At 47.0% G+C, this 27,333-nt stretch overlaps 1 protein-coding gene across 1 annotated transcript; it reads left to right on the forward strand.

Annotated features, from left to right (window-relative positions):
* The first annotated feature begins 3,276 nt into the window (after window positions 1–3,276).
* On the forward strand, window positions 3,277–16,560 carry TNFRSF18 (TNF receptor superfamily member 18). The gene is made up of 6 exons (XM_020976597.2): window positions 3,277–3,506; window positions 5,104–5,232; window positions 11,073–11,160; window positions 11,958–12,043; window positions 13,048–13,179; window positions 13,509–16,560. Exons 1-6 carry the CDS (start codon window positions 3,320–3,322, stop codon window positions 13,628–13,630), a joined length of 744 nt encoding a protein of 247 aa, XP_020832256.1. The 5' UTR covers window positions 3,277–3,319; the 3' UTR covers window positions 13,631–16,560.
* The last annotated feature ends 10,773 nt before the right edge of the window (window positions 16,561–27,333 follow it).

Raw genomic sequence — 27,333 nt, forward strand, 5'->3', positions numbered from 1 at the left:
AGGAATGACAGTCTATACAAAAGGGGATGAGGGGTTGGGGGGGAGGTGGTGAAGAAGGACCGGATATAAGAGATAGTGAGGAGGAAGACTCTCCCACAAGCACAGATGAGAAGTGGTTCAGATGTCATGGAGATGCCTGGGACGGCCCCTCCCTGTACCCCACATCCTGCCCATACCAACCCGTGCTCTACTCAGCTGTCAAATAGATCTTCCTAAAGCACAGGTGACTGTGGCACTCCCCTACTCAGTAAACTCCAGTGGCTCCCTATTACCTCCAAGATCAAATGTAAAATCCTCTATTTGGCTTTCAAAGCCCTTCCTACCTGTCCAGTCTTCTTATACTTTACTGTCTTCCACACGTTCTGTGACCCAGTGAAACCCATTATTGCTTGTCCTGCAAGCCACTCCATCCAGCTAGGTAGAGCAGTGCTACAGCATTGGCCCTGGAGTCAGGAGGACCTGAGTTCAAATCTGACCCCAGACATTTAGTAGCTGTGTGGCTCTGAGCAAGTCATTTAACCCCAAATTGTCTCAAAAAAAAAAGCACTCCATTTCCTGATTCCCTGCCTATCTCTCATGACTCTACCTGTCTCTCTCCACCTCCTGACTTCCCTGGCTTCCTTCAAATCTCAGCTAATGTCCTGACTTCTGCCAAGAGCCTTTCCCAGTCTTCCTTAATCTTGGCGCCTTCTCTCTGAAACTACCTTCAATTTATCCTGTCTATGTGTGCTCCCTCCACAATCATTTTACACATCTTTCCCATTAAACCATGAGCTCCTCCTTTCTTTTTATCCTTAACCCTTTAGTACAGTGCCTGGCACACAGTAGGTGCTTAATAAATGCTAATTGACTTGACCAGCCACATGCCTCTACAATCTTGGGAAAATGCTCTTGGGATGCCAGGACTGTAGGCACCTTGGCCTTTCCCTAACAGCTGTATCCCTCCTCTTCTCCCTCACCCTCACATCAGCTCAGACTCAATTCCCCAGACATTCCATCTTGACATGGCATTCAAGGTCTTCTGCAGTCTGGTACTGTCCCACTTTTTATTCATTCAACAAACATCTGTCCCAAAGACTTGAATGTTAATCAACCAATCAACCAACATTTATTAAGAGTCCCCTGTGTGCCTGGAATTTGGTTCTTGCCAGAGAAACCTAAATCCTATGACCCTGGACAAGTTACTTAGATCCTTTTATCCTCAGTCTTCTCATCTGCGAAATGAGGGGAATAATAGCATCTATCTCCCAGGTTGTTATAATGAGATAATAGGTAAAGCTCTTGGTAAACCTTAAAGTGCTATACAAATGCTTTCTATTGTTATTGTTATAGTTGCTGTGGCTGTTTGACACACCCAGGGCTAGGTACGGGAGAAGTGAAGATAAGTCTTCACATTCCCTGCCTTCAAGGACCTTACACTCTAGCCAGGGACAATAGCTTGTACAGGTAACAGACATAATCAGGGGAGGCTGGGGCCCCATCCGACCTCTCCAGCCTTCTACTTTTTCCTCCCCTTCGTATGTTGTGGTATATTCAGATTGTGAAGGGTGTTAAATATCAACCAGAGGAGCTTATGTTGGTTCCTAGAAGTAAAAGAGGATGGCATCGTCAGACCTGTGCTTTCGGAGGGTCCCTCTGGTAGATGAGTGGACGATGGATCAGAGAGGGGAAACAGAGACTTGAATCGGGGAGACACCCCCACCCCCAGGCTATTTCAATAGGCCAGGGTGGAAGGTGATGAGCACCTGTACCAGTGGAGTGGCTGTGAGAATGCAGAGGAGGATTTGAAAGATGGAAATGACAAGAATTTGACATCTAAATGGGTAAGATGTGGGGTTGATGACATAAAGATATGAGTCTGGGTGTGTGGAAGGATGATAAGAGCCCTCCACCAACAATAAGCAGTTGCAGAGAAGGGCAAGGGAGTGACTGAGTTTTGTTTGGGACCTGGTGAACTTGAGATGCTCCCAGCTGGAGATTTCCATCAGGCAGCTGGTTGTGTGGGCCTGAAGCTCAGAATAGAGACTGGCTGTATGGACTGGGAATCATCTGCAGAGAGATCATTGAACCCTTGAGAGCTGCTGAGGTCACTCAGTGTAGAGATGGAAGAGAAGAGGGACCAGGAGCACGTCACAGCTAAGGGCTGGGATATGGTAACCATCGAGCAAAGAAGGTTATTCAATGTCTAACACAAGGCCCCCAAACATACTAGATGGCTAATAACGGCTTGCAGATGGTTTCTGCAGGTACACTGCAAGGTCCTTGAGGGTAGCAATTGTCTCAGTTTTGACTTCCTACCCCCAGTCAATAAGCATTTATTAAGCACCTACTACGTTCAAGGGATACAAATGAAGGCAAAAGCGCGATTACTATGCTCAAAGGAGCTCACAGTCTAATAGGGAGACACCCCACAAAGAACTCTGCATAACCAAGACAGAGGTAGGATAAATTGGAACTGAGCAGCAGGGAGAAGGCACTAGCATTGGGGGGTTTGGACAAGGCTTCTTGGAGGCGATGGGACTTTAGCTGGGACTTGAAGGAAGCCAAGAGGCAAAGATGAGGAGGGAGCGCATTCTAGGCATGGGGGACAGCCAGAGAACGAGCTCAGAGTCCGGAGATAGAGGGTCTTCTGTCAGCAACAGGAAGGAAGTCAGCGTTACCGGTTCGCAGAGTAGGTGAGACAGCTCCCTGGCACGGGGTCTCCAGCACCTAGCCCAATGCCTGGAACATCAAAATACGTGCTTATACATAAATGTATTTCACCTGCCCCCAGGATACTCCAAGCCCAGAACTGTGAGAGTATTTAATAAATGCTTGTGGATGCGTGTTCAGACAGATTCGCGCTCCCGGCCTCCCCTCTGTGGTGTGTGTATATGTATACGTGCGTGTGCATGCGTGCTCGTATATGTATGTTTGTGTACGGGGGTGTGTGTATGTTTGTGTAAGGGTGTGTGTATGCGCACGGGCATATGTGTGTGTTTGTGTATGGTTGTATGTGTGTTGAAAAGGAGGAGCCACGTCTAGTTCACGTGGAAGAACTAGGCAGTTTACAGGGATTTTTGCTCAGAAAACACGAGCAGAGGGACACTCATTTATTCTAGGATTCTCAGTCTCCTGCTGACCTTGATCCTACGATCCTCGTCCCGGGTCTCCCGCCCCTCCCCTCTTCCTCTCCCCTCCCAATCCCCCCCCCCCGCCCCTGCCGGCTTAGCCTGGACTGGGTTCACAGCGGGTGGGGCCAGAAGAGGGCGGGACCCTGGCTTCTCAAATACCCCGCAAGTCGGTGGTGCTCCTCGCGCTAGCTGTCAGGCAGGCGTGGATGGTGATGGCAGCTGGAGTCGCTTGGGTTGTGGGTGCTTGGTGGGGTGTTTTCCTCCTCTGCCGTCGGGGCCAGGGTGAGGACCAGGTCCCGGGGCTGGATCGCTCAACCTCTGCCCACTGCGGGCCAGGAGAATTCCTGCACCAGGAGGCCAACGTCTTACGCTGCTGTAGCCTGTGCAACTCGAGTAAGAGAGGAAGGTTATGGGGAGAGGGAGGGAAAGAAGGAGAGAGGTCCCCGGGCCAGCGACTCTGAGGCTGACCTGGTGTGCCCCACCCTCGGACCGGGCTAAGGAGGGCCCTGGGGCAGGGACTCTGTTACTTGATAGTGGAAGGTCGGGCGGGGGTCATCTCTCCATTTCAGGCATTCGGAGGAGACAACGGGTCTAGGCTCTTGGGGTCGGGTGAGGTGGTCTGGGGAGAAAGCTGCACTGAGCTTCGTATCGTTCCCCTCGGCCCATGCCCTCTTTCCTCCCCAGTTCTTATTGGCCTTTCTCCTTGGCCACACTCAAGATGTACCCTGGCGTCCAGTTCTCCTCCACCCACAGCTCTAGAGCTGGACTTCATTGTATTGCTCCTTGTATTGGAGTAGGGGCTGGGATTGGAATGGAATGCTCTGGAAGGCAGGGACTGTTTTCATTCTTGGCTTCATTTCCCTGACACTGTTTGGTGCCTGCCATGTATGTAGTAGGTGCTTAATATATGCTTGTTGAATTGAATTGTCAGGGCAGTGCCAGGGATGCCTCTTCTTACAAGAAGCCTTTCCCGAGGGTCAGAGTCAGGGATGCATTGCCCTTAATCAGGGCTTGGGCTGGAGGTCACCTGGACTGCTCACTGGCCCCAGCTGCATTGGATATCACCAGGCTGGGTGTGGCAATGCCCTAAGGTGGGCCCCCACTCTGACTATGGGAAGGTGGTGGCATTTACCCAGGGTGTGGGTTGTGTAGGGAGAAGCCATTCCTTTGCTCAGGGGGAAAGGTGGCTGGTGGGGTGAGTGGGTGGGTGGGTGGTAAAGTCAGGTTGGGGATGACTTTTATCTTACCATATGAGGAATGTGTGTGCTGGCAAAGGGGAGAGGTCTAGAAATGGCAGTTCATTAGGGTGGGTAAACTCAGCGTAGATAGACAGCTCATCTCTGACTTAAGGTTTTAGAGCATTTCATGGGGGCACCAAGAGGTGAATGACTTGCCTAGGCTCACGTAGGCCAGTTTAAGATGTGTCAGAGACAACATTGAACCTAGGACCTCTTGGCTCAGGTCTCTTCCTCTCTCCACCATCCCAACTGCCTACGAGGATCGCCTAGACTGGAAATGAGGAAACCGAGAAGAGAAGGAGGAGGAGAAATGAGAGCTGAGTTCACATATTTGAAAGATCGTCACATAGAGGAGGGGTTAAGCTTGTTCAGCATGACCCCTGAGGACAGAACCAGGCGCAGTGGGGGAAAGGGGAACGGAGAAGAGACTTGTACAGGGTTAGACTCAGCCCTGATGAGAGGCAACATGCTAGAGTGGACAGTGTTAGACCTGGACTCAAATCTCACCTCAGACGCCAGCTGTGTGGCTCTAAGCAAGACACTTTCTCCTTCTAAGCCTCAGCTTCCCCATCTCTCAAATGAAGGGGTTGGGCTTCGGAGGCCCCTTCTGCTTCTCAATCTACAACCCCATGACCCAATGACTTATCACTTTGTGAGTCTGTCTGACCTGGATCACAGCTGTCTCCAAGGCTGCTGATCCCCTGCCCCTGCTCCTGGAGATGCTCCCTAACACCCTGTACTCTTGTTCCCAGGTAAGGCATGCCCATCTCATCAGCTGAGGGCCTGCACCTGTGCCATGCCTGGAGAGTTCTGCGAGGATTCTGAATGTAAAAGCTGCATGAAGCATACGTGCTCCCCCGGTCAGCAGGTCCTCATCCACGGTGAGCGCCAGAGCATGGCCACACCCCTCTCGAGGACCCAGCTCTGGTCCCATGCAGCTCAATTTGCACTCTGCTCCCATTTTCTGCTTTGGGCTTATGTGTGCTGGGCCAGCAGCTTCTGCCCACACCCATGCGTGGGAGCTCAGGGGATGCTGGAGCTGGGCAAGAGGTGATGGGCAAAACTTTTGGAAAGAAGCCAGCTAAGAATGGATACCCAAGCCAGTTTAACCCAAGTGTTCTGTGAGCATTTAGGAAGTACCTGCTGTATACTGGCACTATGCCAAGCACTAGGGATATAAAGACAGAAGTGAAATCCTCAAGGAGTTTACATTTGAGCAATTATTAAGCACCTACTGTGGGGAAAGCATATAAAGGCCCTTTACAACCTGGCTCCAACCAACCTCTCTACCTGTGTTTCTTATTATGCTCTGCCCCATTCCCTCCATTCCAGACAAACCAGTTTAACTCAAAACTCCATCCCCTAGGTTGTATCCGCACATGCTCTCTTCCATTAAGGAGGCAGTATGGTACAACAGAAAGGGCACTGTCTCTGGAGTCACAGGGCCAGGGTTCTAATCTTGCATCTGACGTATTACCTTAGGCACACTCCCGTGCCTCAGTTTCCCCTTCTGTAAAATGAGGAGGTTGGGGTAGGTGGTTTCTCAGGTCCCGTCTGGCTCTAAGTGTCTGATCCTTGATTCTGGTCTACTTTGTCTCCTGATCTCTACCTCTCAAGCTCAGTTCAGGTGAAGCCACTTCTTGGAAGTTTTCCTCGATTCTTCAGCCTCCCCATCATCACCCTCCTCTTCTTCCTCAGATTACCTTGCCTATACTTAGGAGCATAGATTTAGAGCCTTAAGGTTATAGATTCTTTGATTTAGAGTTGGAAGAGACCTTAGATTCAATTCTACAGACATTTATTAAGCTCCTTCTATGTGCAAGGTACCATGCAAATAGTGCCTGACTTTAAGGGGCTCACATTCTACTGGGAGGACATGACTCCAATTTGAGGAGCAAGAAGACAGAACAACTAGGGGGCTTGGCTAAGGCTTCCAACAGGAGGGAGACCCTGACATGAATGGATTTAAGAAGTGGAAGTAAAGGGAGGGAGTATAATCCAGGCAGGAGGGACAGCCTTTGCAAAAGTACAGTGGCAGGGGATGTAATGCTGAATTCAGGGAACAACAAATGGGCCAGTTTATCTGGAATCTAGAGAGTGTGAGGCTTTCTAGTCCTACCCCTTAATTTGACATATGAGGAAAATGAAGCCCAGGTCCTTTGAAGCAAGTCCCTTGCTCTGTAAGCACAACCAGAGTATGTTCACCCATAAGCCTTCAGTCTGGGTGGGTTTTCTGTCTCCAGTGGAGGGTAAGCCGAATGAGGGGCAAAGGAGTAAGTGGCTAGACTCCTGACTCTCAATTCAGTGCTTGCTCTTCCAATATACTACACTCCATTATACACGTTTCCTCCCCCAAAGAACAGGGACATCTCACAGAGGGGACTTCACAAATGGTTGTTGACAGAGGCACTAGGATGGGCCCCAGGGACATGAAGATAGAAAAAGAGCCCAGGTGCTGGCCTCAAGAGGCTGACAATCTAATGGGGTTTGGGGGGTGGGAGGATGGGATAAAGAAGATACATGCTTTTTTTCTGAGGGTGGGGAGAGGGATCTAGGAAGACCTCTTGGAGGAGGTGGCAGCTGAGTTAAGATTTAAAGGAGTGACCATGGGGGTGGGGGGAGAGGGGAGAGAGGAGACGGTTTCAGCTCAGGAGGATGCTGAGAATAAAATATGGGGATGGGAGAAGGCTGGTGAAGGAGAGGTGGTGAAGGGAGTGGTCCAGAAGGGCTGGAACTTGGACTAATTCAGGGGGGAGGAGTGTGATGAGGTTTGACTCTTTGGTTGAAGTCAGATTGTGGAAGCCTTGAATGCCAAGGTCAGGAAGATGCGCATTATTTGCAAGGCAATAGGGAGCCACAAAAAGACTGTGAGCAGAGCAGACACGTAGTCAGAACTGGGGGTTGAGAGGGTTCTGTGGGCACAGCACAGAGAGCGGGCTGGGCTGGGGCAAGACCAGAGGTAGGAAGACCATCCTGGGGGACTGAGCAGAAGCAGCTGGAGAGGTCAGGGGGAGATGCTGCCCTGGGGCATCTCATCAGCTCCAGGGGACTCTAGAGCACCTCTACGCAGATGGCTCCCATGTCAACCGATTTAAATGTTCCATGTCACGTACTCTCTCCATTCTAATGTTCTCCATCAACCTATTCTCATGTTCCTTATAATATACTCTAACCTTGAATATCAGTATTTTCTAATATTCTAGAGCACATTCTATATATTATATAGCAATGTATTCTAATATTCCATAGCAATATTTTCTAACATCAATATTTTCTTCTATAATAGCATATAATATTCTATTTATCTTTTAAAATAGTCCATATACTATATTCTATATATGCTAATATCCTATATCAATCTATGCTGATATTCTATATCCTATATATTCTAATATTGTATATATGCTAGTAGTGACATTATATATTCTATTTATTTTAATGTTATACACAAATCTGTTTTAATATTCCATAATGTATTCTATCCTAATATTGTGTATAATCCATTCTAATAGTCTGTATCTATATTCTATATAGTCTAATAATCTATATCAATCTATTCTTATGTCATATTCTATTTCAAGCTATTCTAATAGTCTGTATCATATATTCTATGTATTCTAATAAGCTATATCAACCTATTCTAATCTTATATTCTATATCAATCTATTCTAGTGTCTTATATTCTAATATTCTATATCATTATTCTAATAGTCTATATCATATATTGTAATAATCTATATCAACCCGTTCTAATATCTTATATTCTATATCAAGCTATTCTAATGGTCTATATCATATATTCTAATGATTGATAACAATCTATTCTGATAGTCTGTATATCACATAGTCTAGTATTTTATATTGATCTATTCTAACATTCTATGTCCCATATTCTATACATTCTAATATTCCATATCAATCTGATCTGATCTCTCTCCTGTGTCCCCTTGGAATTCCCCATCATTAGCCACTTGGATGTTCCCGAGGCGTATTCCTTTCTGTCCTTGCCTCCCCAGTGCCTGACACATGACACTTCATGAATGCTTACTGAATTCAGTTATCAAGCTCAATATGTCCAAAGGAGAACTCATTATAGTTCACTCTGGATCCATTCCTCCACCAGATTCCTTCTTTTGTTGTGTGGCACATCGTAAGTGCACTTGGTAAATGCTCATTGACTGACTGACTGACTGGCTGACTGGCTGGTGGCCCCACCTCCTTTCAGTCAGTCCCTTGTTCTCCCTTGTTCAGCCTCCTGCTGATTAGCTGCCAAATCGGGTCAGTTCTCCTACCTCAGCACCTTTTGTTTCCATCCCCTGCTTTCTGCTCACTTGGCCTCTTCCCTAGTTCTTGTCCTCACCCCTCTTCTCCCAGACTGTGGAAATACCTTCCAAATCACCATCTTTGGGTAATTTCCCTCACCAGCCTGTCTCCCACGCAGCTGCCAAATGACTATTTCTAAGAAGCAGACCTGACCATGTCACTTCTCTATTCAGAAATCTTCAGTGGAGACTCCTCACTCTGTCATTTTCATCCTACCACAATTTGGCTTCCGCCTCCTTTCCCAGAATCCTGCATTGTTTCCCTTCACACAGTCTTTGTTTCTGCCACAGTAGCTAGTCTCACAAATCATTGTGCCAACTCCCATCTCAGGGCCTTTGCATTAGCTGCACCCCCTCACCTGAAAAGCCTTCTTTCCTCCCCTCTCTCTCTTAGAATCCCCAGCTTCCGTCGTGATCCAATTCAAATGACACCTCCTATGTGGTTCATTCTCAATCCTCTTTCTCTCCTGATAATATTTTTAATTAATTTATTTTGATTTATCAGCAATCACTTCCATATGCTTTTGAGTTTAAAATTTTTCTCCCCCTCCCTCTTCACCACCATCCCGAAGACGGCACACAATCTGATGTAGGCTCTACATTTACATTCCTATTAAACATATTTTCACATTATAGTGGTATTGTAAGTGAACATTAAAACCAATAGGAGGAACCATCAGAAAGAGGAAACAAAACACAGCAGAAGAAAAAAAAGTAGCAAATAGTGTGCTTCGACCTGCATTCAAACTCCATAGTCCTTTCTTTGGATGCGGATAGCATTTTCCATCGTGAGGCCTTTGGAGATGTCTTAGATCCTTGTATTGCTGGGAAGGGCTCAGTCTATCAATATTAGTCATGGCACAATGTGGCTGTTACTGTGTACAGTGTTCTCCTGGTTCTGCTCACTTCACTCAGCATCAGACCATACAAGTCTTTCCAGGTTTTTCTGAAGTCAGCCTGTTCATCCTGATAATATTTTTTATTCATTTATCTGTACATAGTGATTCTCCCAAGTAGAATGGAAGTTCCTTAAGGGCAGGAGTTGGCTGACTTTGTATCTCTGGCAGCTAGCATAGTGTCTGGTATGGCATAATTACTTAGTGTTTATCAAATTGGATTGTGGGATGTATGGGAAACAATCAGTCAGAGGTAAATAAAAGCAATGGTGAATCCTGCGGTGATGAAGGCTCGGATGAAGGTAGATAGCATTAACTTGTAGCTGACCTCGTAGCATTAGGATGTTCTTGAAGGTCCTTCAACTACTTAGGAGTATAAGCCAGGCAGAAACAATCCAGCAATAAGTATTTATTAAGCAGCTACTGTATAATAGCACTGTGCTAGGAGGCCAAGGATACAAGGGCAAAAACCAAAGCATTTCCAGACATTAAGAAGTTTATGTTCCAACTGGAGAGACATTGATGTAAAGGTAGGAAGAAACCAAACTATATACAAAGCAAATTCAATATGATGTGGGATTTTTTTTTCGGGGGGAGTGGGCATGTGGAGAAAGGGAAGGGATAAGCCACTAGCAGCTAAGGGGATCAGATGGGCTTCTGGTGGTGTGTGAGCTGAGCTTTGGAGGCTAGATAGTCTAAGAGGCAAAGATAGGAAAGGAATCCACTCTAGGCATGGCAGAGAGCCAGTGCGAAGGTGGGAGATGGGAAACAGCAAGTAAACGGTTTGATTGGAATGTAGAGTGCGTGAGAAGTCATGGATCACAAGCCTGGAAAACTGGGTGGGAGCCAGACTGTCGGGGCCTTAAATACCCAACAGAAGTTTTGTGCTTTGTCCTTGGAGAAATGGGGAGTTACTGACATTTTGTGAATAGGAGAGTGACTCCGTCAGACCTGCCCTTTGGCAGCTGAAAGGAGGCTGAGCAGGAGAGGAGAGAGGCTAGAGACAGGGAGTCCAACAGGTGGGCTCGTCCAGTAGTCCAGGCAAGAGGGGGGAGGGGCAAGTCAGAGATCACGGACCTGATCTGCTTTGGACAATACCACGAGGCCGCTAACATGGGTAGATGGCAAGGTGGCCGTGGTTGGGGCAGTATAACCAGACGTGTTTGTATACAAGTATAAATACAGATAGAGATATGTATGCATGCATGTACATTCAAACACACACATACACATATGTACCCTTATGTGTCCACATGTGTGCAAACATGTGTACACACATATAGACACACATGTTTGCATACACCTACACACATATGTACCACAATATCTGTTATATCATGGCTACTGTGTCCTGCTTTCCCGTGGTGGTCATGGCCGTAGAGGCATGTCTTCCATTCCCTTGGACAGGCTTGCCTGGACAGAGGGGATGTGTCCTCTCCTCCAGAGTCTCTGACTCTGGCTGTGCCATCCTTCCCAACCATCTATTCCTGGTTCTGTCCCCAGGGAAGTTTGTTTTTGGCTTCACTTGCGAGGACTGTGAAGATGGCACCTATTCGGATGGCATTGATGGCAAATGTCTGCCCTGGACTGAGTAAGTTGGGGGTGAGAGATGGTAGAAGATCTCAAGAAGGCACTGTGAGTTGTAATGGCTCGGGGCTGTCCAGATCAGGCCTAGCACATACTAGAGAAAAGCTGAGGGTAACTGGCTGGACTGAGTGTCCCTAGCGGCCTTCTGCAAACTCCCTCTGGAAGTCAGCAAGCATTTATTAAGTGCCTACTATGTGCCAGGCACGTGCTGAGCACTGAGGAGATCAGAAAGACAAAAATATGGTCCCTGCCCTACGGAAGCACCCAGTCTAATGGGGGAGACAACACCGACCCACTTGACCTGTCTAGCCAGGGCAGGGAGGCTGAGGCATCAGAGACTCTCTGGCTCTTGCCCCAGCCTCTCTTGTACTGACCCCCAAAAAGGGGACTGGGGCTCCAGGCAGCTCTGGCTCAGAGCCCAGGTTCTGCTGGCTGAGGCTATTGGGGGGGGGGCTCAGAGGCTGAGGAAGCTGGAGTCCTAGAGGAGGAGGTGGGGAGTCACCTAGGTAACAGCTCCTGACCCACCAACAGAACCAGGGTTTCCAGGAGTGGGATGGCTTGGGGTTTAACCCCCCAACATCCACTTAGTCTCCTCCTCCTGTGATAGACAGCATATTAGGATTCGTGTGGGCTGGGGCAGAGGGGGTCCAGCCCAGGGCAGAGGCTGAGGGGTAGCCCTGCAGCTTTGTAGAAAACAATGCTTCCCTGTGGAAATCAGGGATAGAAACCCCCAACCTGATCTCACCAAGGCCGTAGTCTAAACAAACTTGTCTTCTGTCTCTGTGTGTTTGGGTTACACAGTTGTGCCAGGGAGGGATTTCTCACTGTCCGTCCGGGAAACAGAACCCATAATGTGCTGTGTGGCATGGCTCCACTTCCAGGAACAGGTATTTTTCTTCTTCCCCTTTCACCCCTCACTGCCGCAGGCCCATCTCCCCATGTGCACATATCAGGACTGCAGCCTCTCTGGTCTCACTCGTGCTCTGACCTGTGGTCCCCTGGGTTTGAGTAACTCAATCCAACTAGCAGTTTTTAAGCACCTACTACGTGCCAGGCGACCAAGCTGGGCGCTAGAGACACAAAATGAAATGGGCTCTGCCCTCAAGGAGCTTACATTCTCCTGGGGCTGGGGTGTGGGAATGGGGGGAGATACAGTTGCTTACAGAGAAATAAACACAAAGTATCTATAAAGTCACTTCAGAAGGGTGCCAACTACCTTGGGGAGGCATGGAAGGCTTTCTGTAGGATGCTGCACCTGAGTTGTGCAATGAAAGACGCTGAGTATTCTATCAAAAGGCAGGGTGAGGAGGGTGAGCATTCTGGGCGTGGGGAACCGTCAGTACCAAAGGCACGGAGGCGGAGCCAGCAAGCCAGTTTGATTGGAACAGAGAGAGTGGAGGGGAGTCCCGCGAAAGGCAGATGGGAGCCAGATTGGGGAGGGTTTTCAATGTCAGGTTGAGAGAGGCTGGCTTTTATCCTGAGGCAGAAGAGCAATTTTTTGTTGTTGTTTAATAGGAGAATGACACTTTCGCAACTAGCAACATTATTGGTGTAATAGATAGACAGCTGGCCAAGGGCCAACCCAGGGCCAAGAAGGTCTGGGTTCAAGTACAGCCAACGATACATATTGGCTTTGAGACTCTGGGCCAATTGCTTAACCTCTCAGCGACCTAGGCAATTAATTCTCTAAGACTGAGTAGCAGAGGTGTTGACCTGCACTGGTAGATAGCGTTTCCTCACCTGGGAGTTTCCTAAATCAGTGAAGTCTCAAGTTCAGTCCTTGTGCCTAATCTGGGTGCAGGGGAGGGTGGGCACTCAATCTCGGGTGTCTCTTTCTGTTGTACCCCTCCCCCCCAAAACTTAGAGAGTCTCATGAGCACTGTTCCTGCAGGCCTCTCCAATTCCTACAGCATGCCCTTGGCCATCCTGACAGGCTTAGCTACGATTACCTTTGTGCTTGTCATTATCCAGCTGGCCCTCCACATCTTGTGGGTGAAAAAGGAACCCTTCACCAAGGACAGAGGTCAGTTCTACTGGAGATGGGGAGAAGGGTGGTGCCTCAACTGTCCCCCAAACTGCCAGGGGAGGGTACTGCCCTTCAGCCAAGTCCCTTCCCAATTCCCACCTCAATTGTGGGCTGGGCTGTGGGCCTAGGGAGAAGCCCCAGAGGCCAGTGCCTCCCCCCACCCTACCCAGAAACCCCAACAGCCTGGAATTTGGATAATCATTCCAGGCCTTTTCCTTCCCCTGACCTCCAGGAGGTAAAGTGCTCCCCCCCACCAGTTCATCCCTGGTCAGGGCAAGCCTCACAGCAGCACTGACCCCAGAACTCACCTTTCCTGCTTTCTCCAGAGGCCATCTTGCCCCTGGGGCCTGGACCCCCTGATGATATTTGCAACTGCCCTTTCCCAGAGGAGGAGTGGGGGGAGAAGACAGCAGAGGACAAGGCCCAGATGGGTCATCCGTGGGTATAAAGGAGCTCCCCTGACTCTCAAGCCTGCCACGGTACCTGGAACTTTGAAGGGGATACCCCAGAGACACAAGTAGAGAGGCCAGCTTCCTGTATCTCGGTCCCTTCTTCCCTCCTACCTGAAGCTGCAGCTTGTTCTGCCTGAGGACTGAGTCAGAGCACCCCAACTAAGATCCCTTAGAATGTGAGATGGTTGAAAGGCCAAGTGGAAACCAAGCCATTACCCCAGATCTGGGCCCAAGCCTGGAGCTTCACAAAGGCAGCATCAGGATCGGGGGGATAACACTCCAATTCAGACCCTGGTACTCAAGAAGAGGAGAAGGAGGAGGAGGAAGGGGAGAGCCAGCCCTCTGGCAACTTAGACTGTGAATATATCCACTGATATTTCTTTTCCTACCTCTGGACCTTTGTCTAGGCTGTTCCCCCATGCCTGGAATGTTCTTCCACCTTTTAGAATCCCTTTTATTGTTGTTTTTAATCAATTAGTCACGTCCAAATCTTTGTGATCCCATGGGGAGGGGCGTTTCTTGGCAAAGATACTGGAGTGATTTGCCATTTCCTTCTCCAGCTCTTTTTACAGATGAGGAAACTGAGGCATTCAGGGTTAAATGGCTTGCCTAGGGTCACACAGCTAGTAAGTGTCTGAGGCCAGATTTGTACTCAGGTCCCCCTGACTCCAGGGTGGCCACCTACTTGCCTTCAAAACACAGAGCATTGGACCACGGGAGCGAGGAGGAGGTTGTCCGGGCGTTCTATTAAGAAATTGAATGATCTCTAGCCCCAGTTCTTCATCTTTTCGTTGGCCTTGGCATGTAGCTGAGTTAAATTTCCACTTGCCTGAGGAGCAGTTGAATTTGGAATATTTGTGGACCTGTGGCCAGGCAGCTAAGTGGGATAGTCCGAGAGATCTAAGTTCAAATCCTGTCTCTGACACTTGTTGTATGACCCTGAACAAGTCATTTCACCTTTTTCAGGCTTAGTTTTCCCATCTGTAAAATGCAGATAATAACACCTACCTCGCAAGGTTATTGTGAGGATTGGATGAGATGATCTATGTACAAAGATGCTGCAGACCATGAATAGCTGTATATATGCTTATATAGTTATTATCAGTAGGTGTCCTGTTATCACGATGTTCAGTTTCTCCTTTGTCAGTTTCAGCAGCACAAGCTTCCCTTCAGGTAAGGGAAATCTCTTCCCCAGGGCTGCTCTGTGGGTGCCTGGAGTGCCCCCAGGCTGCTCCCTTTCTCTCTTTTACGTCATGGGCAAACTTCCCTTTGACAAGGGAGAAGAGCCCCTGAACCCAACCCTTAGCTGTCCTCCCCTTCCTCTGAGCTCCTTCGCTTAGAATAATATTCATTCATTCATAGAGCACTTGACAGTTTGTGCTTTCTCCTCTCGTCCTCTTAGCGCTGGTAGTTTGGGGTTGGCTTTCTGCCCCCCCTTTCCTCCATTGGGCCTGATTTCCTCAATGTAGGGGCCTCCCAGAGTGAGGAAACTCCCTCTGCCAAGGTAGGTTGTGACCTCTGCCACTTATGGTCGGGTTACACAGCCAAGATTTGTCAGGGGTGAGACTCAAACCCTAATCTTCTTGGCTCCAAGGCTGGGTTATTGTGCCCTGTGCCGTGCTGCCTCTGCAGGCATGCTTACCGAATTTTATAGCTAAGGAGCCTGAGTTTCAGCAAGGAAGGGGGAAGGTGCCTAGCGAGTGTTGCGGAAGCAGCATTCAAACACAGATCCTGCCCAACTTGAAGCCCTGCACTCTTTCCGCAACTTGATAGGATCGCTTTTCTGTTCTTCTTTGTTCCATTTGGAATCTTTACTTCTTCCAAGCCCTCACTGCTCAGGTGACAGGTCCTCCACGGAAACTTATCTGTCATCAGTCGGACTAGCCAGGCTCCACTTGGGGTTCTGAGCCCCTAGAGAGCTGACAGTTCTTTGTTGTTTCTGCCTCCCTAACATTCCTCTCAGGAGTCTCCCCCCACTCACGTGGACATGCCTCGTATTCAGACCCTCACTACCCTTCATGGGACTACCATGATGGCCCATAGGTCCATCAAAACCAACATGGCCAGAACAACTTGTATTTCTTGCTTCAAGCCTCAAGAAAGGCAATTTGGGAGAATAGAAAGAATGCTGTCTTTGGAGTCAAAGGCTTTGGTGCAAATCCTGACTCTTCTATTTACAATAGGTGACTTTGGGCACTTCTCTGAGCCTCAGGTTCCTACCTGTAGAATGGGCTAGCTGATGCATGGGAAAGAATGTTGGGTTTGGAGTCAAAACACCTGGGTTTTGAATCCTGCTTCTGTTTCTTACTACCCCTGTCACCATCAGCAAGTTACTTGGCCTCTTTGGGCCTCAGTTTCCCCATCTGTAAAAAGAGGGGATTGGACTAGGGGATTGGCCACAGTTGCCAAAGGTCTGACTGTGCTACTCACTTTCCTGGTCAGTAAACTCCCGGGGTTTCCCATTGTCATTAGGATCATAGATCAATCACTCTTTTGGGCTTTTAACGGCCCCATGACGTGGCCCTAACCCCCCTTCTCACACTGTATGGTGAGGCCAAATTGACCCATCTGCTCTTCCTCCCACGTCACACCTCATCTCCCCTCTCCAGGTGTTTACACTGACAGTACCCTCTGCCTATAGTGCACTCCCTCCTCCTCCTCTCTGCCTCTTCCAACCCCTCATTTCTTTCAAAATTTCACTCAAGCGCTGCCTTGTACAGGAACCCCTTCCTGATCCCTTCAGTTCCTAGTGGCCCCCATCCAAATGATCTTGTATTTATTTTGTTTATATTTCTAGGTGTGTTTTTTGTCTCTCAGATAGAATAGAACCTCCTTGAGGCCAAGCATGAATTCGTTTTTGTACCTGTATCCCTAGCACCAAAGCCAGTGTAAATAATAAATGCTCGTTGTCTAACTGATTGATAAACTTCTCTCTGGCACTTGCCATATTGTCTTCCTTACTGCCTGATAGAGTAGAATCTCGGCTCTGCCACTGGGTGTGATCTCGGGCCATTTGCTTCTACTCCCCAGGCCTCAGTTTCCCCCACTGTAGGTAAAATTAAGGGATCGGACCTGATGTTGGTCTCTGAGCTCCCTTCCAGCTATAGGTCTAGGGTCCTCTGGCCTCTGGCCTTGGGGGTTCCCAGAACCTGGGTCCAGGCCCTGAGCCCTCATTCTTCTCTCTTCCCAACCCAAGGGGTGGGAAGAGAACACAGAGACCCAGAGTTACTGTGCCCTGGAGCCCAGGACCCAAGTCCTGCTTTGAAGTCCCCCACTCCAGGCTCTATATTTCTTCCACCTGAGGGACAGCTCCCCATGACACCATTTGGAAGAATTTGAGCCAAAGACCGGGGGCACGAATGTATGATATCACTGGGGAGGGGTGGAATTGAGGTGGGTGGTGGCAAGCAGGAACTTGCTTGAAGAGGGAAGGGATTTGTTTTCCAGGTCCGGGTTGGTACCTCTGTAGGCCTAGAAGGAGAATGGAGGATGGGAAAAAGGCTGGTGTGAAGGAAGGAGTCTTGTGATTGAGAGTGAGACAATTTCTGCCTTTAGGGAGCTCTCAGTTTGAGGGAGGGGTAGATGTGACCTCTGCCCCCAGGGAACTCCTAGTTAGAGGTGGGGAGACTTGGCTGTGCCCTTACAGAGGGTAGTGATGAGGAGAGCATAATGCCAGGGTGTAGGGAGTTCCCGTAATAAGAAAGAATTTCTTTGTGGGGGTGATGCGCAGGGAGGTCCCTGGTCTGGGAGACACGCCCTGTGAGGGGGAATCTCCTTCTCAGCTGCAGGCCTGGCCTCACTTGAAACACCCTAGCATGGGCAGGACCTTGCCCTGGGTGTGGCCCCACAGCTAGAGGTAGAGATCTACAGTGGTACCTGGGGACTTTTTAAATACCCGTGATGATTTCTCCTGAACCTTACCTTGACATCAGACTGAGTTTCAAGTCTCCCAGCCTCTGAGATGGGGTGGTGGGAGGGGGGTGGCCACAGGAGGTGAGCGGAAGCTCTTGTGGTTGCTCTCAATGTGCTGACGCCAGGAGTAAGGCCCTGGGGGGCCCCCCTTCCTTCCCCAGACGAGCTGTGGTCAGGGCCGGCCTCCTGATGAGACACCTGGGAATTTTGCTGTTAACTCATATAGGGCATGGGTGTGGTGAAGTTTCCAGGAAGTCTGATGGAACCCAGAAATGGTCATTTGGGGGCAGGAAAGCTGGGGACCCTCATCACCCACTCTTGGAACTCACAGAGAGCCCTTGGCTGGACAAAAAGACCAGCTCAGGAAACTGCCTCCCCCCACCACCTTGCCATTGGGATGAAATGGTGAGGTTAGGGAGACAGGGTGGTCAGCTTGGATGGGTGTTTCTATTTACCATCACCCAGAGTGTGACAAATAAATGTTTTTTTTTTAATAACTTAAATACAGAGAAACTGGCAGGAGACCAAGTCAGTGTAGGTGAGTGGAAGCCCTTTGGGGGACTGCTTTAATGAGTAGCTAAGACTGGCTTGGTGGTATTCATCCATCCATCAATTCATTAACAAGCGTTTATTACAGCACCTACTGTGTGCTAGGAGATGGGGAGAGGAAACCAAAAGTTAAACAGCTCCTGTCCTTAAGTCCTGTCCTTACATTCTCTCAGGGGAGAGGATATGCAGAATATTTACAAATAAATACATAGGGATTGTAAGGGAAAGAGATCAGGAGAGACCTGGAAAAACCGCCTTTGAAATGACCTCTGAAGAGTGATGAGGACAGGAAGAGGCAGAGGCGAAGAGGGGCTGCGTGTGCAAAGGCAGGAAAAGGAATGCTACATGTGAGGAACAGGAGAAAAGGCGTTTTGACTGGGCTGCAGAGTCGGTGGAGAGTAACATAGAATAAAGGCATAACAGGTAGGTTGGAAGGACCTTAAACGCTAAACTTGGTATTTGGTCCTAAAGGCAATAGGGAGCCATAGGAATTCACTTAGCTGGGGAGTGACATAATCTGACCTGCACTTTAGGAAAATCACTTTGGGAGTTTTGTGGAGTATGCTTTGGAAAGGGGAGAGACATAAGGCAGGGAGACCAATGAGAAGGCTAATGTAATAGTCCAGGTAGGAGGTGATGAATTTCTGAACTAGGGTGGTGGCTGTCAGAATGGAGGAGAGGGAATCATAAGAGAGATGGAGAGGGAGAAACAGTTTTGGCAGCTGGTTGGAAATGGGAAGTGAGTAAGGATGATCCTGAGGTTGTGGGTGAGTGGGAGGATGGTGGTGTCATTGACAGAAACAGGGAAGTTTGGAAGGTGGGGGGCTGAGAGAAAGATAACGAGTTCCTTTTTTTGTTTTGTTTTGTTTTTTGGAGCAATCGAGGTTAAGTGACTTGTCCAGGGTCACACAGCCAGTGTCTGAGGCCGAATTGGAACTCAGGTCCTCCTGATTACAGGGCTGGTGTTCTATTGACCATGCCAACTAGCTACCCCTTCTTTTTTTTTTTTTTTGTAATATGATGAGTTTGAAATGTCTGCAGGATATCCAATTTGATACATCCAATAAACAGCTGGAGACGTGGGACTGAAACTCAGGAGAGGCGTTAGGGCTGGATATAGAAAGCTGAGAATCATCTACATAGAGATGATCATTGAATCCATGGGAGCTGGTGATGTCATCGAGCAAAATAATAGAGTGGGAGAAGAGAAGAGGGCCCAGAACAGAGCCTTGGAGCGGGAGGGGGACACCCAGGGTAATCAGGAAGTCATGAGAAATATGATGGGGAATGAGAAGGCACTGTCACATAGGTAGGTGGAAAACCAGGCAAGAGCAGGTGGGGAGACTGTTCAGTGTCAGAGGCTGCAAAGAGGTCAGGAAGGATAAGATAGGGAAAAGAATATTGGATTTTGCAATTAAGAGATCAGTGATAACTTTGGAGAGAATAGTTTTAGTTTAAAGAAGAAGCTGGAAGTTAGATTGTGGAGGGCTTAGAAGAAAGGAAGAGAAGACAATGAGAGTAGACGGCTTTTTTTTTATAGGACTTTGGCCAGGAGAGAAGAGATATTAGACAATAGCTTGAGGGATGGTATGATCCAAATGACGGTTTTCTTTTTCTTTTTTAATTTTTTATTTCATTAAATATTTCCTAATTATACTTTAAAAAATTAAACTTTATTTTAAATTTTGAGTTCCAAATTCTTTCCCTCCCTTTTGCCCTTTCCCCACCCCTTGAGACGGCAAGAAATATGATATTGATTAGACATGTAAAACGTATTTCCATATGTTGCAAAAGAAAACACACAAAAAATCCAAGAAAAATAAAGGAAGCAAAACAGGATGCTTTGGTCTGCACTCAGAGGTCATCAGTTCTGTCTCTGGAGACAGATAGCATTTTTTCATCATGAGTCCTTTGGAATTATCAAGGATCATTGTATTGATGAGAGTAACCAAGTCTTTCACAGTTGATCATCATTACAATGTTGCTGTTACTGTGTACAATGTTCTGGTTCTTCTCACATCACTTTGAATCAGTTCATATGAGCTGTATAAGGTGATTACATATCCTAGCCTTTTCTTCTTTCTTTAAAAAAGTTATCAACTTATTTTTAGTATTCCTTTAAAACATTTTTTTGAGTTCCAAATTCTCTACCTCCCTCCTGCCCCTCCCTGCCCCATTGAGAAGACAAGCAATGTGATATCAATTATACATGTGAAATCATGCAAATCATACTTTTATATTAACCATGTCCCCAAAAATCAAGAAAAATAAAGAAGGTGAGAATATTATACCCAATTTACATTGAGTCCATCAGTTCTCTTTCTGGAGGTGGATGCCATTTTTCATTATGAGTCCTTTGGAATTGGCTTAGATCATTGTATGATCAGAGTAGCTAAGTTTTTCACAAAGAGACCAGCTCAGGAAATTGCCTCCCCCTGCCACCTTGCCATTGGGATGAAACGGTGAGGTTAGGGAGACAGGGTGATCAGGTTGGATGGGTGTCTCTATTTACCATCACCCAGAGTGTGACAAATACATGTTTTTTTAAAAATAACTTAAATACAGAGAAACTGGCAGGAGACCAAGTCAGTGTAAGTGAGTGGAAGCCCTTTGGGGGACTGCTTTAATGAGTAGCTAAGACTGGCTTGATGGCATTCATTATTACAATATTGCTGTTACTGTGTACAATGTTCTCCTAGTTCTGCTCACTTCACTTTGCATCAGTTCACACGAAGTCTTCCCAAGTTTTTCTGAAACCATCCTGCTCATCATTTCTTATCACACAAGTGTTCCATCATTATCAAATACCACAACTTGTTCAGTCATTTCCTAAATGATTGGCATCCCCTCAATTTCCAATTCTTTGCCACTACAAAAAGAGCTGCTATAAACGTCTTTGTACAAATAGGTCCTTTATTATTTTCTTTGATCTCTTTGAGATACAGACCTAGCAAGGGAATTACTGGGTCAAAGGGTATGCAGACTTTTATAGCCCTTGGGCATAGTTCCAAGTTGCTCTCCAGAATGGTTGGACCAGCTCACAACTCTACCAACAATGCATCAGCGTCCCTATTTTTCCACGTCTCCCAAGTGAGGGTTTTCTAAGGATAAGGGAGAGTTGGACATGTTTGTAGGCAGCAGAGAAGGAGCCAGTAAGAAGAAAGAGAATTGAGATTATTAATACATTACATTAGGGCAAATATTTATGGAGATATAAGTAGAAGTTTTTTCACCCAGGGCAAAAACAATTGAGTGGGGAGGGTGGTGGTGGCCTAGAGGACAGACAGTTCAGTCATGGGTCTCATCAGTCACGCCAGGAGAAGGGGCTGGGGAGGAAGTTAGGCTGGGGCAAAGGACCTCATGGCTATGGGACCATGTGGGTGGGAGCGACTCCATGCAACAGCCAAGAAGGTTGGCCGAGGACCACAAAGTAGAGAGAGGTCATAGAGGGAAGGAAGTACACCTCAACCACATGGGAGAGTCCAGAGGCAAAGCTCCATGGCCCCCTTGTTTACAGTGCTTGTTACACATGAATGTTGCTTCTAATGTTTTGAAACTTCTAACATGTCACTATGGTAGCATCAGTGAGCGCAACAGGCAGGTTGCAGAATTTGAGAATTGAGATGGTCCTTAGTAGCTGGCTAGTCCAGACCATAGATGAAGACACCCTCCTCTCTTGTTTCGACATGTTTTGTATTTTGTATACATCTATCGATTACAAGTCACCTCCCCCATCGGAGACCGATTCATTTCTGTCTTTGTGTCATCACAGCATCTGGCAAGTCGCAGGTACTTAACAAATGTTTGTTGATGGACAGATTAATTAAAAATCAAATAATAATGCTAGACCCATGTCTTTCTCTTTCTGAGGATGTGAAAATATGTTTATAGCTTTAATTCAAAAGTAGCATACAAAATTATACTTTCTGCTGAGAACTCTGATAAAACAAAACAAAACAAAACAAAACTTGGATAGGAAATGTTTACCAAAGAATGCTGTCTAGTACAGCACAAAGAAAGCTAGGTGGTACAGTGGATAAAGCCCTGGAGTCAGGACCTGAGTTCAAATCTGGTCTCAGACATTACTAGCTGTGTGACCCTGGACAAGTCACTTCACCTTGTTTGTCTCAGTTTCCTCATCTATAAAATGATCTGAAGAAGGAAATGGCAAACCACTCTAGTATTTTTGCCAAGAAATCCCCAAATGGGGTCACAAAGAATTGGATGCAACTAACTGACAAAAAAAAAAAAGTACAACAAACATAATGCACTCTTGATTTGGAAGATAACTAGCTTGTAAAACATCAGCACCTTGGCACCTCTCTCATAGTCCTCTTCACCATAGATTGAAATTCAGGAGGATAAAAATCCATTTTGGACATCAACATTGCAAGGGACTTAAGCTTTTGAGTTATCGAACAGATATCCTTATTTATGTCACTTCTTGGGTATGTCAGAGGTGGGATTGGACCAAATGACCTCTGAGATTCCTTCCAACTCTCACATTCTCTGACCCTGTTATTTCATCTATAGATGATCCCAATGAAGAAGAAAGCAGTAAAATGGGCATAGAACGTAAAAAAAAGGAAGAGGATATTGTTTAAAAATCTTCCATGTATAAGAATACAACAAAAAAAAAGGAAAGTAATGAGGATATGACCAGTTAAGTTAGAATGCAAATAAATTGCACCTTTAAGAAGCTTTGTAGCCATGTCCAGCTCTTTCATATTTGGATCTACTGTATTAAGTAGATACTAAGATATGCTAAGAGTTTATCTGAGAATACAGAATCAGAATTGTTGACAAATGTTGAACAGATAGCTCTTTCTCACATTTGGGCTTATTAAAAATTTGGGCCTTCTCAGATGGGGGGGTCCCTGAGGACATGGCATAAACAAGACCATATGAAAAAACCTCTAAAACCCCAAATTACCTGACATCTTATGACAATATCCTTGGATAGAGTCATTTCCTAGGAACCTTTCTTCACTTCTCTGCAGCCATATCTTTATCTCTTTCTGCAACAGCCTGTTCCTGTGGTAGCTTCCCTTTTTGTTCAATATCTGAAAGTAAAGTGACCTCAGGTAAGCTTAGATTGTAAGCACCTTGAGGGCAGAGATTGTCTTTTGCATCCTTTGTATCCTCAGAACTTAGCACAGTGCCTGGTACTAATAGGCATTTAATAAATGTTTATTGATTGATAGAATGAATTATCAATATCCTTCCTCCCTCCCTCCCTCCTTTCCTTTCTTTCTACCTCCCTCCCTTCTTTCCTTTTGCCTTCCTTTCTCCCTTCCTACCTCTCTTCCTCCCTCCTTTCCTCCTCTTTCTTCCTTCCTCTTTCCCTCCTTCCCTTCCTTCTTCCTTTCTCCCTCCCTTTCCCCCTCTCTCTTCCTCTTTTCCTTCCTTCCTCCTTTCATTTCTTTCTACCGCCTTCCCTCCCATTCTTTATCTCTTCCTCTCTCCTTTCCTCCTTCTCTTCTTCCCTCTTTCCCTCCCTCCCTCTCTTCTTCCCACCTTTCCTTTCTCCCACTCATCCTCTCCCTCTTCCTTTTTTCCTTCCTTCCTTCTTATCTCCTTCCTTCTTTTAAAGTTAATTTTTAAAAACCAATTAAAATCTGCCTTCTTTCCCTCCCCTCCTTCAGCTGAAAAAAGAAAGAGAAACAACATCTCCGTTACAAACATGTACAGTCAAGGAAAACAAATTTCATAGCATTGACTGTGTCCAAAAATAAAAACCCAAACCTATCTTGATCTTTCATCTTGGCCCATCCTCCCTCTGTCAGGAGATAGGCAGGATGTTTCATCATGAGTCTTCTGGAGTCATGGCTGGTCATGTCTTTGATCAGATTCCTACATCTTTCTGAGTTGTCTTTACAGTGGTATTATTGTAGAAATTGTTCTCCTGGTCCTGTTCACTTCACCCTGCATCAGTCCATAAAAATCTTCCCAGGTATCTCTGAAGCCATCCTCTTCATCATTTCTCTCAGCACAATAATATTCCATCCCATTCACGTACCATAACTTATTTGGCCACTCCTCAGGTGATGAGCACCCAGTTTCCAGTTCATGCCACCACCAAGAGATGCTATAAAGTTTTTGTACACATGGTACCGTTTCCTCTTTCTTATGGTTTGATTATTATTTCTAGGAACTTTCAGTGTTTCCAGATATACAGACTCTGTGTCTTTTACCACCATTTTCATAGCTTTGAGACATGTATTCATGCTGATGTCTAGACCTGTGAGTGTTTCATGTGTTTGTGTTATGTTCTTCAACTCGGTTCATGACTCTACTTTCCCTAAAATCTCACAGGCTTCACTCTCATGGCACTGTCAACCTTTTGGCTTTGCCAAAACAAGCCTGCTGATTCTGTCTGTTCCTTTCTACAGCTGCTCCACAGAGGGCCCGTTCAAGGCTCTGGAGGTCTGCCTCTGTCTTGTGGATTCCACTGTACTGTCTGAGCTGTCTGTCAGTCATCCCCACCTTATTCACACACGTTCTTGAGGATATCACCATCATTGGTAGCAGCGTGCATGTTATGCCTCCCAGCCTTCATCCAACCTTCGCCCACTGTGTGCAGAGCATTGTACGATGAGGTGAAGGAGACAAAGTTTAGATAAAACATGGCCCTTTGCCTTCATTATCAGTACGGTAATGGGTGACATTTATAGAGCTTCCAAGTTTGCATAACTGAGCACTAGGGGTCAATGAAGTCCCAGCCTTCCAGTTAGGTTCCGTTTGCAAAGCTCCTTATACGTATTGTCTCATTTAATCTTCTCTGCCTTGTGAGGAAGGTGGTTCATATGATCATATACTCAGTTGTAACAGCCACCATGCATTCGGCCCCAAGGCCCTCGTCAGTCGGAAACTGGAAAGGACCCTTGAGTTCATCTGGTCCAACTTTTCTTGTTGTTGTTCAATCATGTCCGACTCTTTGTGGCCCCATTTGGGGTTTTCTTGGCAGAGATGCTGGAGTGGTTTGCCATTTCCTCCTCCAGCTCATTTTACAGGTGAGGAAACTGAGGTAAAGAAGTGACTTGTCCAGAGTCACACAGCTAGTAAGTGTCTAAGGCTGGATTTAAACTCAGGTCTTCCTGATTCCAGGCCTGTTACTCTATCCACCGCCACCCTAACTTCGCTGATGAAGAAACCTAAGCCCCTGGAGATTGACTGACTTGCAAAGTTATAGAGACCAAAGACAGTGCTGTGGTGACACAATAAACATTTTACTTATGTGAGGATACTAAGAAGACCAGTTTGGCCGGAGGCTTCATAATATGGGAAACCACAGATTTGTCAACAAACTCATCTTCCCTCTCCATGCCCTATAACTCCGCATTCCCCAAATTCCTCCACCCCTTCCCCACCTGTGGATTGACTCAGTCAATCATGTATGGAATGTATTACCCCACCCCCACCCCCACCCCCAACCCTAGCCCAAAGTAACAAGGAATTTTCACATGTGGGGCCATGGCGGAGTGTGGAAGTGGGGATGGGAGGTAACGGAACTCACTTAGGGTTGTGTCCAGTGAGGAGAAGATACTTGCTATGCCACACAAAGGGGTTCTCAAGCTGCTACTCAGGAGGTGGCATGGGTCAGGGTGTGGTGGTCAGGGAGAGGAAATGTATCCTGGGAATAAGGCAGCCTTCACTGAGTGGCTGGGTACTGGAGTTTGGGCAGAACAGGGCAAAACTCAACTGGCGTATGAGCCCCAGAGGAGAGAGGGGAAGAAGGGTTCATTTGCAGGGTTCTAGCTATTGGAACCCTCTAAATTTTAGTGCCCTGAGGTAGAGCCCCAGTTGCCTTTCCCTAGTTACAGCTCTGCCTTCAACCCCTCACTCCAACCTGTTGAAATCCTTGCCCTCCTTCAGTAATGCCCAGCTCTCAGGCGCTGCCTCCAGCGGGAACCACTGTCCAGCTGGATTTCTGCCACCTCAGCTCTCTCCTGCTACTTTCTTTGGTCTTTCTCTTTCATCACAGTCTTCATCATAACCTGTTTTATGGTTATCTGCATTGTGGATGACCTACCCCAGGAGGCTGTGACTCTGGAGGAAAGAACTGCTGTCTGATTTGCCAAGTATGTCTGCCCAAGTACAGACACGTACACACAGTAAGCAATTAACAGATATTTGTTGAATTGGAGTGAAATCTAAGTAGGTGGGCTAATTAGTATGAATTTTAAAAGATTCTCCTTTTAGATGCTGGGCCTCTCCTTCAGACTAGGAGCTCCTAGAGGGCAGGATCTGGGTCATCCTCAGATTAGGAACTCTTTGGAAGCAAGATCTGGGTTTTCCCCTCAGATTAGAAACTCCCTGAGGGCAGGATCTAGGTCTTCCCCCTCAGACTAGGAGCTCCCTGAGAGCAGCATCTGGCTTCTCCCTTAGACTAGGAGCTTCCTGGGGGCAGGCATTATGTATCCAGCTCAGAATCGGGCTCCCTCAAGGCAGGGGCTTCGTCTTTTTCAAACTTGGGACTCCATCAGTGCAGGAAATTCTTTTGTCTTTGCCCTGAGGGCTACCACAGTGCTCTTCCAATAAGATTCCAATCATAAGCCCTCCCTTTTCAGAGTGAGGAAAGGAAGGAATAGAGATGTCACAAAATCCTGTCTGGCAATGAAGGTTATCTTCTCCCCCCCCCCTCCCCAATCTCCCCTCTTCTGAGTTTCACTATTATTGTGGAAGGCAGGACCATGGTTCTCACAGTCTGGGTGTGTTATCTGCTCTCTCACATGCCACAGACCCAATCTCTTACCAAATCTTATTTCTACCTGTGTTATCTCTCAGTATGGACCTTTCTTTCCTCTCCCACAGCCAGCACCTTAGCACAGACCCTCTTGGCCCCTCACCTGGGCTGTGGTAATAGCCTCCCAAGTGATTCTCCTAACAGACAAACCTAAGCATGTCGCCTCCAAATCAATACCTCCAATGACTCCCTATCACCACCACGATCAAATATGAACCGTTCTTCTTAATATTGAAAGTTCTTCATAACTGGGTCTCTTTTAACTTTCACAATCTTTTTATATTTTACTCCCTTCCATTGGGGGCAGCTAGGTAACACAGTAGATAGAGCCCTGTGCCTGGAGTCAGGAAGATCCGAGTTCAAATCCAGCCTCAGACACTTAACTAGCTAGCTGTGTGACCCCAGACAAGTCATTTAACCTTGCTGGCCTCAGTTTCCTCATCTATAAAATGAGCTGGAGAAGGAAATGGCAGACCACTTCAGTGTCTTTGC

This window comes from Phascolarctos cinereus, unplaced genomic scaffold, assembly GCF_003287225.1.
Source record: "Phascolarctos cinereus isolate Bilbo 61053 unplaced genomic scaffold, phaCin_HiC Scaffold_726;HRSCAF=1367, whole genome shotgun sequence".
Taxonomy (NCBI): domain Eukaryota; kingdom Metazoa; phylum Chordata; class Mammalia; order Diprotodontia; family Phascolarctidae; genus Phascolarctos; species Phascolarctos cinereus.